General features: G+C 43.9%; 2 protein-coding genes across 8 annotated transcripts in view; one reads left to right on the plus strand and one right to left on the minus strand.

Moving 5' to 3' along the window:
• The window catches only part of kat6b (K(lysine) acetyltransferase 6B), a 28,819-nt gene extending 18,863 nt beyond the window's left edge, over positions 1 to 9,956 (plus strand). For all 6 annotated transcript variants that reach the window (XM_023798057.2, XM_072703352.1, XM_023798047.2 and 3 more), the window contains 7 exons: positions 3 to 164; positions 978 to 1,071; positions 2,747 to 2,978; positions 3,462 to 3,621; positions 4,451 to 4,702; positions 5,629 to 5,956; positions 6,260 to 9,956. In XM_023798057.2, the coding sequence (XP_023653825.2) occupies positions 3 to 164; positions 978 to 1,071; positions 2,747 to 2,978; positions 3,462 to 3,621; positions 4,451 to 4,702; positions 5,629 to 5,956; positions 6,260 to 8,703 (3,672 nt within the window). In that variant the 3' untranslated portion in view covers positions 8,704 to 9,956. The remainder of the gene's footprint in view (positions 1 to 2; positions 165 to 977; positions 1,072 to 2,746; positions 2,979 to 3,461; positions 3,622 to 4,450; positions 4,703 to 5,628; positions 5,957 to 6,259) is intronic.
• Positions 9,030 to 13,052, minus strand: dusp29 (dual specificity phosphatase 29). 2 transcript variants are annotated; one of them, XM_072703353.1, is made up of 4 exons: positions 12,874 to 13,052; positions 11,339 to 11,562; positions 10,827 to 11,013; positions 9,030 to 9,825 (listed from the first exon to the last, which is right to left on the minus strand). In XM_072703353.1, the coding sequence occupies exons 1-4, from the start codon at positions 13,050 to 13,052 to the stop codon at positions 9,741 to 9,743; spliced, it is 675 nt and encodes a 224-aa protein (XP_072559454.1). In that variant the 3' UTR covers positions 9,030 to 9,740. The 2 variants fall into 2 exon arrangements, with proteins under 2 accessions (XP_072559454.1, XP_023653910.1); XM_023798142.2 differs by lacking the exon at positions 9,030 to 9,825 and having other exon boundaries at positions 10,723 to 11,013.
• Between the last annotated feature and the right edge of the window lie 51 nt (positions 13,053 to 13,103).

The following is a 13,103-nucleotide window of genomic DNA, read 5'->3' on the forward strand; positions in this document are numbered from 1 at the left end:
AGGTTGATGGTAATATAAGCAAAATATTCTGCCAAAACCTCTGCTTGCTGGCTAAACTCTTTCTGGACCACAAAACGCTTTACTATGATGTCGAGCCTTTCCTTTTTTACATACTTACAAAAAATGATGAAAAGGGATGCCATCTTGTGGGATACTTTTCAAAGGTAAGTTTTTTTATTTTTTTTCCTCATTATTCATTATGCTAACGCTGTTCGGGCTGTAGGGGGTGTAACAGTAATTTCCGTTTCAGATGGGGAGAGTATGTGGTTTGCGGAACAAGGTGCTCTGTATTTAAAGAGAGATTCCATCCAATTTTTTTTTCCCCCTACAATGTCCTACATATCAAATGGAAATCATATTTCACTTTCCCTGACCAGAGAGCTGGCTCTGCAGAGTAAACTTTTAAAATGCACTGTTGCCAAGGGACATTTCTATTATACTTGGTGTCAGAAGTCTGTTTAGCATTAATTTAAAAAAAGGAAAATCAGCAATATGCCAGTGGATTTTTTTTTTTTTGTCTCTTCAGATTCGCCCCCAAAAAATCATGACCCCCCCCCATCTCCAATTTCCATTCTATTTTTCCTAGAATCCTGGTTACATTGATGTCATACTGCCTGGGAATTCTGTGATACTGCCAACCCCTGTCCCTGACACACCAATCCTTATTTTATTACCAAGAAAATGAAATCAACATGGTTTTCGCAGCATATGAAATAATGGGATTTTTGGAATTCCCATTTCAAACTGGCAAATTGGTGCTTTTTTTTTTTTTTTTTAAATTTTTTTTTTTTTTTTATTGGCAGATATGACGTATTTGAAGGGATGTGTTTATATTTATGCATGATTATGGTATTATAATGTCACCTCGTGCTACATGTGCAGTTGCCCGTCTTTCGGGCCCGGGCTGGTGGCAGGTGTGGTGAATTGCCGGCTTCAGCATAGCTTTGACATCCTTGATCTGTTTCCCTTTCCCCCAGGAGAAGCTGTGCCAGCAGAAGTACAATGTCTCATGCATAATGATCATGCCTCAGTACCAGAGGCAGGGCTATGGCCGCTTTCTCATCGACTTCAGTAAGTCGCTAAGTGCAGTGGTGGGCTGTGGGGGTGGGGGGTGGGTTGGTCCACGCTCATCTTAACAAGAGTCCATCTCGCTCCCTCCTTCCACCGCCCCCCCCCCCCCTTCTTGGTTCTCATGGAGGTCAGCCACGTAGCGCCGCGTGTATTTCTGCATACCGTTGGCACATGACACCGCGTGGGGTAATTTTTAACAAATCGCTCAACATGGGATTGAATTTTAATTGCCCGCTGTCGTTGCTGTGGTGTGACGGGTTTAAAACTTCACCTCTCTGAACTCAAAAGGGATAGCTGGACAAGGCTTTTTTATTTTTTATTTTTTTGGGGGGTGGGGGCATAACACCTCTGCCAGAGGCCTCCCCTGGTGTGTGTGTGTGTGTGTGTGTGTGTGTGTGTGTGAGAGAACCCCATTTGTTGGTTTAGGGCACTGCTTTCCCAGGAGGTGACTATAGCTGTTCAGGCTGTGTGTGTGTGGGATCCATCATAATGAAAGTGGGAGGAGGGTCTCCGTCTCAGTGGGCACTGAGGACCCTGATCCTCGGCTTTTAGAGGTATTTATTGTAAAAAAGGGGGCTATACGTGGTAGCAGCTGTGGGCTATTTATTTCACTTTCTCCCTCTTACTCTTTTTACTGTAGGAAAAAGTAAAACTACAATTGTTGGTAATGAAATGTGGCTGAAGAACAGCCCCCCCACCTCCTTGTTTTTTTCCCCTATACAATTCTTAGCTTCTTATGTCAAGCTGCCTCTCTTTAAAACCTGAGAAGCATTTGGAATCATACAATCATATTCAAGTATAATAATTGCATTGTTTGCCTCTTGTTAGAGATGAAATGTGACCGAGTTAATGGCTCTCTGGTGGTTTGTTTTATTATTTATTTAGTGTTGTTAGCCTGACAGTGCCTGCAGCAAAAATCCTGACGATGAGTCATAAAGCAGTGACTTAACTGTCCTTTACAAAAATTCTTTTCTAACATTTAGCTGCCATTAAACCGCAAGGACCAAAAAGCAGGAACGCCGCTTATGCCAAACGCACTGCAGTGTCATTTGTTACGCCCAAGGAATTTCTAGAAATGACTATTTTATGACCCTTTGTCTTTTGCAGTTTGGCATGGTTTTTTTTTTTTTTGGTTTTCCTTTATTTGTAGCTTCTTATAGTTGCATATGCTCACAGTAAATGACGTGCTCTGTTCAGCTGGATTTTTCTGTAGGTGTTCTCACCCTCCCAGCGATACCGTAGGTGTTCCTAGTAGCGCGAGTCCTTAAAAGCCGTACGGCTTAATTTCGTGCCTCTCGTAATAGATGGGCTGCTGTAAGACTAATTACTGATAGCGGCGTCTCTTCCTGCCGCCGCCTTCCCCCCGTTTATCGGTTCGGCTTCTTGTGAGCAGTGACACCCAGCTGCTTCTCTCCATTTGTTCCGCTGCATTGCTTGCCCCCAACCTTCCCAGTTGCCCTTGCCAGCATGTTTCGTGGAATTTGACAGGGGTTGAAGGAGTGAAAAATATATTGTCTCACCTCTTTTAGGCTCTTTTGAAGGTGGCAACGGAGCACTTACAAATAGCCGCCCCGCCCCGCCCCTCCTCCATAGAGCCGGTTTCGCAGGAAGTAGCCCGCTAGAAATGGCGACGCTTAGCTTAACTTAATACTCTGCTTTTGTTTCGTTTTTCTAGGTTACCTACTGTCGAGGCAAGAAGGACAAGCGGGCTCCCCTGAGAAGCCGCTGTCAGATCTGGGCCGCTTATCCTACTTGGCATATTGGAAAAGTGTCATACTAGAGTACCTTTATAACCACCCAGATAAACACATCAGTATTAAGGGAATAAGCAGAGCTACTGGCATGTGTCCACATGACATTGCCTCAACTCTGCAGCACCTCAATATGATTGACAGGCAGGATGGCAGGTGAGTCGATGTGCAGTTTATGGCCATTATCTCCAGCCAAGGTTTGATAAATTTGCAGCTGTGGGTTTTTTTTTTTTTTTTTTTAAAGAGATTCCTTGCCCTCCTGCCGCAGCACCAATGTCACCAGTCCAAGACCTAGCTTCTCGCTTTCCTATTATCCCCCTTCTTTTTGAATCCTCTAGAAGTCAGTCCAATTTAAACGTTTGCCCATTCTGACTTACTAGGCATGCTCGATATACATGGGTAACTATGACCTTGTGTTTGCGGGGTCTTTTAAGGAATAACGAAATGCAGATGGCCACTTGTCATAGCAGGTAGTCAAGTCTTCCGTGTTTTTTGGCAGGAATGAAGGTGACAGCTAATGTCAAGGAAAAATAAGAATAAGATATTTGCTGAATTTTTTTGGAGAATAAAATGTTTTGCTGAATATGAACGTCCAAAGTGTTGATTCTGAACGATCACGTACCATTGACTTTGGTCCAGATTCGTCGTCATACGGAGGGAGACACTGATCCAGAAGCACATGACGAGGTTGAAGACAAACCCCCGCCGGAACGAAGTGGACCCCAACTGCCTTCGGTGGTCTCCCGTCATGACCTTCAGCACGGTGCTGTCTGAGGAAGAGCGCGAGGCTGAGATGGAGGTGCATTTCCTGTCCCCTTTTTGCAAGTGGCCACTAACCTAAAGGCTTAATGAGCTACGGGGCTCCTGGGAAATAGTGCCTGGTGATAATTAGGCTATGTTCTTTTGAAGTGAGCTGATCTCGGCGCTGTTGTCAGACGGGTTAAATACACTTATCTGTCTGCCATCAGCTCTTGCCTTTTAAATTCGCATTGTGGTAGCTCTATTTGATTAGTTTTTCGTTAAACTGTTAATGCTACTGTTGATTTTGTTAAACTGCGTTAACGCCACTTTTGTCTAATTAATGCATTCCTTAAGTACTGCACCTTATCATCCAGTTCATGAATTGGGTGTTCAGGCATCAAGACGTACAAACCGATGCCCTTTAACCTTTAAACAGCCATGCCAGCATTTTATGTCTGAATGTAATGGCAGGCCTTTTTAGTTACTCTATTTAACATTGCCAGATCTTTTCAGTACTTGGGCTGCTGTATGAAAAAGCTGTAAGCCACCGATTAGATCATGCAATGACCTATTGCAATTGAGTTAAATTTCTGGACCTGTGATGGATTTGGATTCACATTCTGTAAATTGTACATCCCTCTGCTTTGTACTGTTGTACTCCCATTTTTAATGGTCACATTCTTCTAGATTATGAATATAGAGAAAAATGTGTTATATTTGTGTGGGTATGGCCTGTGACAAGTTGGACAGCTTAAATTCATTCTCTGCATTATCGATTGTAATTAATGCCATTTTTATGGAACCTATGACTGTGTACTATGTCAGTAACCTTCCTTTAGTGTCTGTACCTCTTAAATTTTATTCTCCCCTTTCGTGTTTTTATGTAGGCCGAGCGTTTGGAGCAGGCCAGCTGTTGGGAGAAAGAGGATCGGGAGCCTTGCTCGTTAAGTCACTCGAGCAGACCGCCATCCTCAAAGGTGCTCAGCAGAAAGCCACCCTGGAAGGCGCCGGACCGTGCATTCAGTGTGGCGGCAGGGGCCGTGCGGGAGAGCGACGATTACAGCGAGGAGGATGGGGATTCTGACCTCTCCCCACCCATCCTCACCAAAGCTCAGGCTATGCTTGGAGCCAAAAGGAAGGTGAGGGGGGAGATCCTTTGTCTGTGCTGCATGAGTGGTGATCAGTTTCCCAGCTTGGTGCAAAAGTTTATATGTGGCGGAATGATTGTCTGTTATCAGCGCTATTCGTTTTTTTTTTTTGTTTAGTCGTTTGTTTCTAGTCTGCACACAATCTGATTTTTAGTGTTTCCGTTGTTGCATTTAGCAAATTTTATATTACTCTTGTCATAAATGTTGTTTGGTAGCTAAGGCACAAAAGGTCTATTTGCTTTGTTCCTGTCAAAACCGTCTGTGATCTTCTATATATGATAGACGTAATAAGTCATCCCTCTTGACTCCAGTTGCTAACATTATGTAACAAACACATGTAGTACTGCCCTCTTGTGATTCTAAATATTACTACAGTAAAGTATGACACCTGCAGGTATCTGTACCATATTGAGATGAAATACAAGCTTTTGTGTTAATACAGTGTTTGGGAGAATTATCTGGCATAATGGAAAAACTGACAAAATTTTGCATTAGAGCAATGAACATAATTAAGACCACTGGCCTTTCTATCTTCTGCCCAATATTTCTGTGCTGGATGACTTCAAAGGCAGTGTAGGACTGTAGCTTTTCTTGTTCAATGAACAATTTAAAGGTGTTTTTTTTATATATATACCTCCCATAATTTTAATGTCAGTATTTAAAGGTTGTAACTTGGCTCCAGAAGGGTGAAAATGTTGGCTTCTCCTGCTGGCATGATCAGTCTAGGGTAGCATGACCTCTGGAGCAAAATACATACATAAAAATTCTAGGGCAAGCTGTATCAAAGAGATTCCACTGGTTTGTGAACAGAGTAGTATGTCATTGATTCTGTGGTTTTTGCCCTATTTTTGCTCTGAATTGTGCCAATGGGCCTTTCATAGTGTCAGGACATGAACGCTTTGTGTGTCTCTGCTCAGAGGCCCATCCTCAGGCGCAAGAGAGGCAGGAAGAGGAAAAGGATCAACAGCAGCGTGACGACAGAGACCATCTCCGAGACCACGGAGGTGCTCAACGAGCCCTTTGAGAACTCCGAAGACGAGAGGCCCATGCCTCTACTGGAGCGCACTGGTAGAAATGGAGAGACTGAGGAGGAGGAGGAGGAGGAGGAGGATGAAGAGGAGGAAGAGTCCAAGTTGGTCAGGAAATCTATGGCTCGCCACTGGGACAGGCAGAGAGCTATGAAGGACATGGAGAAAGACAATCACAAATGCCAAAATGAGGCTGTGGCGGAAGGGCACCTTAAAGGTAGTGTAGCCTCTCATCCTTTATTTTTTCCCCCCATTTTAAAGAATATAGGTTTTAAATGTCTTATTCCTGAATAAGCTGCATCTCTATTGTCTTTATCATAGCAGTCGATCCTTTCAGACTTCTTTTGATTTTGGGGCTAAGACCTTTCAACCACAAATATGTAGATTTAGATGATTTTGATGTTTGTTTTTTTCCCACATAGACATTTTTCACTCCTTGTGGATACTGAATTAAATCTTTGTGAGCTTTGATTCACCTCACTTCAATTTACCCCCCCCCCCCTTTCTCATTTCCATGTAGTTTTGATGAAGGAAGACAATCCTCGGCCGCCCAAGCGCAAGAAAGGGTGGCCCAAAGGGGTTAAGCGAGGGCCCCCGAAATGGAGGCTCAAGAGGGAGCAGAAAATGGGCTTTAAGCTGAATCTCTATACTCCACCCGAAACGCCTATGGAGGCCGACCATCAGATCCCAATCGAAGAACCGAAGGAGAGTCCAGAGAAGGCTCCTGCCATCACAGAGGAGGATGTCGAACCTGGAAAAGATGTGGAGCCTCTGGATGCAGAAATTGATACTCTTCTCTCAGACCCCCAAGCTCCTGAAGTTTCAACCCCCAAGAAACAGGACCAGTTTTTTGACAAACTGGGTTCTCCCGAAGATTCCTTTAGCCACGACGAAAGCCAAGAGGATGCTGACAATGCAGTAGACGATCAGGACGAAAGCAAGCACATGGTCGACGAGCAGGAGCACAGTACGCGAATGGATGAGATTGACGAAGATGAGGAGGAAGAGGAGGAGCCGGTGCATGTCGAAGATCATGACGCTGATGATGAAGATGATGGCCATGCAGATTCAGCTGATATCGAAAAAGATGGGAAAGTGCAGGACGCTTTAAAAGATCCAGAAGAATACAAAGAACCTTTTTTAGATCCAAACGATCTAAACGGCCAGGAACCATGTCAGGAGGACCCAGCTCCGAGCTGCGACGGAGAGCTCCCTCCCACTGCCAGCAAGGGCATTGAGGAGGTCACGGCTGACTCGGAGCGTCCTGTGGATTCGGAGTCTGATGAAGAGCACAATCGTGAACTGCACCAAAAGGAGAGCGAATCCCTGGGATTGGTGGTAAGAAAGGGCGCTCATGCTTCCTGCCACGAGATCGATTCAGAGACTGTGCAGGCAGTCCAGTCGCTTACCCAAGAAGCTGAGCAGGACAGCCATTTCCAGGACTGTGCTGAAACGCAGGAGGCTTGCCGGAGCCTGCAGCGATACACTCATATAGACCAAAGCCCCCAGATGGCGCCCCTGGACGACTGTCAGCAGTCAAATCACAGCAGCCCCATGTCATCGGTCCACTCTCACCCCAGCCAATCTGTTCGCTCCGTCAGCAGCCCCGCCGTTTCCGTCTTGGAGAGCAGCTACGCGCAGATCAGCCCCGACCAGGGTGCCATCTCCATGCCATCCCTGCAAAACATGGAGACGAGCCCCATGATGGATGTCCCCTCTGTTTCGGACCATTCACAGCAGGTCGTCGACAGCGGGTTCAGCGACCTGGGAAGCATCGAAAGCACAACAGAAAACTATGAGAACCCAAGCAGCTACGACTCCACGCTCGGGGGCAGCATATGCGGGACGAACTCCTCGCAGAGTAGCTGTTCCTACAGCAACATCTCCTCCAGTGGCCTGTCCCAGAGCAGCTGCGCTGTGACGCAGCAGATGGCCAGCGTCAACGGGAGCTGCAGCATGATTCAACAGAACAGCATGAGCTCTCCACAGAGCTGTGGGGTTAAGTCCCCCCAGGGCTGTGTCGTGGAGAGGCCCCCCAGTGGAAACCAGCATCACCAGCAGCAGCTCTCTCAATGTGGCATGCCTACCACCTTCACTTCGCCCATGCAGCTCAGCGACATCCCAGAGTCCGGCAACCCAAACCTCGGTCTCTACGAGCGGATGAGCCAGAGTGACTACGCCGGGGGGCATTACCCCCAGCCGTCTGCCACGTTCAGCCTGGCCAAGCTCCAGCAGTTGACCAACACGCTGATGGACCACCCTCTGCCTTTCAGCCATTCGTCCTCGCACCCCATCACATCCTATGCAAACACCGTCCCCCTGTCTTCGCAGCTCAGCAACTCCGGCCTTGTGTCATTGCCGCAGTCCCCACACGCGGTCCCTGGGGGACCCCAGACACAGGCCACCATGACCCCTCCCCCAAACCTCACCCCCCCGCCGATGATGCTACAGCGCAACATGGCGGCGTCAAACATGGGAATACCCCCGTCACAGAGGCTTCAAACTCAGATGGCCGCCAAGAACCACATCTCGATCCGGTCCAAGTCTGTACCCTTGTCGCATCACCAACAGCAGATGTACGGCCGGACCCCACAGGGCGTCCCTATGCAGACCCCTGGTCGGACGCTGGCCATGCCTCGGATGAACATGGGGGTGAATCTTATGCCTGCACCAGCTTACAACGTGAATTCCATGAACATGAATATGGCCCCTCTCAATGCCATGAATGGGTACCGGATGACTCAGCCCATGATGAACAGCGGCTACCACAGCAACCATACCTACATGAACCAGTCCCCGCAATACTCTATGCAGATGGGCATGATGGGAACACAGCCATACCCCCAACAGCCCATGCAGGCTCCGCCCCATGCCAACATGATGTACACCCCAGCCAGTCACCATGGTTACATGAACGCCAGCATGTCCAAACAGTCTTTAAACGGACCTTTTATGAGACGCTAGTCTTCAGTTCTTGATCTCCAATAGCCCATTTTTATTTACAGTTTTTAATTTTTTTATTTATATAATTTTTTCCCCCCCCCTTGTATGTAGTTATTTTTGGTTACTCTATGGAAAAACCAGCACTTGGTAAGAATGCAAAAAAAGAAAAAAAAAAAAAAATGTTTTTGACACATTCTCTAAGCTTATTTTTTTTTTCCTGGTTTTTGGGAAGCCTTACATTAACAGATTTGATTTGATTTAGTGTCGTCCGCTCTCAAATGTATTTGATGATGAGCTTCAGCAAGAGGAGGCTTCTGTACCGGCTCTGCGGTTTTTTGGCAGCCTGGGTGATGAAGCTATTTAATGTGCCTGCTACCGATAGTGAACGTGTATTAGAGCCTTTCAGTCTACCTGTCCAACAGTACTGAAATTTAGTTTGTACCATAATTTATGCCTTTGTACGTTTAAATTATTGTACATTGTTTTATTTTTTGTAAAGTGACACTTAGCATGCTACAATGTCTTTGTTAGTGACAGTGCATTAAGTAGTACTGTACAAGTGTTGTGCTTAATAGCAAGCCATTTTAAAAATGTATGGCCTTCATTAGATTTCCCTGTTATGGGAGAAAGATTATACTATATTTTTGTTAATTCTAATACTGTACAAATTGTAAACTTAGTTTTGTTTTTGGTTAAGTTTGAAAGGTTTTATTGCTAAATGTGTATAATTCTGAACTTTTTGTAACAAATTTCCTTAAAGGAGGCAGCTTTCTGTTTTATAATGCAGACTGATTTCTGTCTAAATAATGAAGCATATCTCATATTTGTACCCGAAAAGTTCTAAAACATTTCAAAGTATGCGAACCGAAATGTGGCAGAATTTTAAAAAGTAACGCTGATGAAGATAAAATAAATTTAGTCCAAAGTTGTATTTTATGGAAATGCCTTTAACTTTACATTTTCATTCCATCTGTAGATTTGTTTTCTATCTTTATAAGATGTGGGATTTATATTTTACGAAAGCGTAGAGCAGTAGCCTGTGAATAGAACAAACTAAGCTAATGAATCGCATGTAAAAAGCAAATTGTACTCGTGTCTGTTAATACTCCTTTTTTTTGTAGCCTTTGTACCTGTACAGAGTGGCTGGTAGGAATGAGAGGGGAAAACCTGCTTATGTGTACAAAATAGTACAGAACAAGTCTCGTATTTATGAGTTATCTTAGTCCCTTAAAATGCTGTACATTTTAGCATAAAATAAATTATGATGAACCATGTGTAGGCTTCTGTTATTTGTTAGCTCATTGAAAAGCTCGTGACAGTTGGATGTTCAGACTTCTCGTTAATTAATTGAGATTGTGGAATGTATATATGCTATCGGTCTTTAAGGAAGTAGCTTTGAGGCACAGAAACGTATCACTTGTCACTGAGGTTTTGTAAGCTTTAGCACCGTTGACCATGTGCCTCAAGTCATGGGCATGGATCTTCTGGGTTTAAATGGAGATGCTTGTCATTAAGCACGTGTATAGATCTTTCTTCTGGTCTTGCTGTGCTGTTGTAATTTTATCCTACCTGACCACAATTGCTTGATCCAATTGTCCTTTTTGTCTTAAGTGAAATTAGCTCTCCCCTGTCACTCTGCTGAATTTTGGGTCTTTAGCGGTTCCACATGCACTTATGGTGACCATCTTGAACATATTTGACTTTTATTAATAAAATGGTCATCAATAACCTTAAGGCGATTTTTGTGTCATGTAAAGATCCTGAGTTCAGTTAATCGCAAATGAAGCCTATTATGTCACTTGATGATACAAAAACATTAAGATGACTATGTACATTGTTAATCTGCAGTTTTTTAAATTATTTTTAAAAATGGAGATTTTTTCTTTTTAAGTTTATGCCCCAAGGCAAAGATTATCGAATAAGCTGAATGTCTTTTGAAAAGTAAAATAAAGCCAAATGTACAGGTATCATTAGAATGACTCTGTAATATTTTTCCCTCTATTAGTTGTTCATTTCTGGAACTGAAGTCGTTGTATGCTCTTTCAATGGAAATACATAGAGGCTTTTATTTTGACCCTTGTGTGTCATGCTCGTCCTTCGCCGTCTCTGTGTCGTGACCCATGTCACCGTCTGATCTCTCCAGCTGCCCTTGGAGCTGCATGTCCAGCTGCCGTAGCTGTTTTAAGAAGCCCCAGTTGGGAAGGATGCGCCGGTGCTGCTTCACGCGCTCGATGGCGTCCACGAGGGTCATGTTCTTGTGAATCATTAGGTAGGCCAGGAAGAGCGTGGCTGACCGGCTCCTCCCCATGACGCAGTGAACCAGAAGCTTGTCTGAAAGAAACGGCCAGATGCTGTTTTAATGGGTTCAAACTTGCTCCGACGTGTTTACTTAATCAGTCCTTTTCTACCACGTTAAGTACAATTGGAACAGAAGCGTTACTTCATTTGGGAACTGCTGTGGCTTTTTCATCTAATTTTTTATTTTTTTTTTATCAAAAAAAATCCTTATACAAAATAAATGTTTCTCTAACTTACTAAATTATATCTAATTGGCATACTTTTATCTCTTGAGCATATATTTTGTCTGCTTATGTATTACTAATTTCGTCATAGTACTCCACGTAAGTGTAAATAACTAGACAGGCTTATAACCTACTCTCCGGTCCGCTCAGTGCGTAGTCGATAAACTGTGCAGCCGAATAGAAGAACTGGCTTAGGTTGAAAGTTGGAATGTCCTCTGCTTCTACTCCATAGTAGTCAATGTTCATGTCGCTGTAGTAGTCAGGCCCAGTGTCCACGCTGTTCTTTTTCCCTTCCGCCGCATTCAGGACGTGTGTCATTCCCATCTTCTTAAGGACGTAGCGATTACGTGCAATCTCTCTGCTCAACAAATTTCTACCAGTTAACGTTGACCCCCACCCCCAACATGCACAAATACACACACAAAAACTAAAAATGTCTAAATAGGCTCATTATTGACTTAAATAAAATGGGAATTTTCATGCACAGTGCTTATATAAAGGACACTTTTTTTAATGACATCATATTTCATCTAGTAATCACCCTTCTGAAGGAAATCATTGATGCTGCTTATTCATTTGCATGGGGTTTTATAAAGCCATTTCCAAACAATAGGAAGTCTGTCTTTCCTCAGTGGGCAAGGTAATTTACAGAAGGTGAAAGTTCAGAACTGTTGCCAGTCTACCCCAGAGTGGGCATCCCACCAAATTTACCCAAAGATCACGCCACACGCTATGCTCTAATAGGCTGCATGAACCACGAGGCTCCATCCAGGGATCTGCAGCCCTCTGTCAACATGGCAAACATTAGACTTTAAAATTCTCCTATAAGGAAAATACTGAAGATGAATGGCTTTCAGGGAGGGGTAATCAGGAGGGAAGCCTCTCTACAGCTTCGGTTTTCAAAATAGCACTAGAATAAACCACAAGTGTTCTGGAACGGTGTCCTCTGGATAGACAAGACCAGAGCGGAATCCTCTAGATGTAATGTGAAATGTTGCATATATCAAAAAAAATCAAGCACTCTGTCATCACAAGAACCTCAAATGAACTTGGTGGCAGAGAGGTGATGACTCGGACGTGTTCTGTGGCTGCAAGACTCAAACACTTCTCTCTCAAGGAGTCTACTGTGAATTTTTCCCTATATCAGTGAATTCTTGAGAGGGATGGTTTGCAGAAGAACTGGACTGCGAAAGAGGACCAAGAATCAAAACCACTACATGTACAACTGAAAGAATGTGGATGTTGGAATGCCCAAGTTCAAACTTCAACCCTGTTGAGATGCTGTGGTGAGTGTCTCGACTTCTCTCAGGCAATGAATAAATAATGACAGGGTAATTTCTATTGTCACGCAAGGTTAGGTTTATGTACCACTGGTGCTTGGTGAACACTAGATGAAGGTCAGATATGTCTTATTACGTAAAACCATAGATCCTAAGGGGGTTAGCTTTCTTTTCCAAAACCTATATATAATTATTTACTTAGCATCAAGTAACTAAAATTTGTATGTTACATTATTTTGGTATTGTTAAGTACCAAACGTTTTGATAGGTGCTTGAGAACTGAATAGTTTGAATTTTTTTCCTCAATATAATCTGTGGTTTATTTTGATGCTATTATGTTGTGCCTTGCATTCTACATGATAGTTTTTTTTAGAGGTTGGCTCACTTACTCATCGCCAATGTAGACGTTAGGCCAGACCTCATTGACGTGAGCATATGCTGCAGTAGGACCACGACAGAGGATCTTCTCGAGTTCATATTCCCTCGGCGTAAGATATCCATCCACTGAATCAATCGGCACCTTTTCATAAATGATCTTCTGGGATGTCTTTGAGCAATAAGAAGCCATTTTCTCCCGAGTAACTGGTTTTCACACGTGTCCAACGGCTTTGGTGATCTG

This window comes from Paramormyrops kingsleyae, chromosome 20, assembly GCF_048594095.1.
Source record: "Paramormyrops kingsleyae isolate MSU_618 chromosome 20, PKINGS_0.4, whole genome shotgun sequence".
NCBI lineage: Eukaryota > Metazoa > Chordata > Actinopteri > Osteoglossiformes > Mormyridae > Paramormyrops > Paramormyrops kingsleyae.

Excerpts from the sequence above, each read along its gene's own strand:
- dusp29 (XM_072703353.1), bottom strand. The coding sequence starts at position 13,052 with ATGGCTTCTTATTGCTCAAAGACATCCCAGAAGATCATTTATGAAAAG. Across the intron at positions 11,563-12,873 it reads AACGTCTACATTGGCGATGA|AGAGATTGCACGTAATCGCT; the intron begins GTAAGTGAGCCA and ends TTTGTTGAGCAG. Across the intron at positions 9,826-10,826 it reads GACATGCAGCTCCAAGGGCA|CCACTCTGTACAGGTACAAA; the intron begins GCTGGAGAGATC and ends CATTCCTACCAG.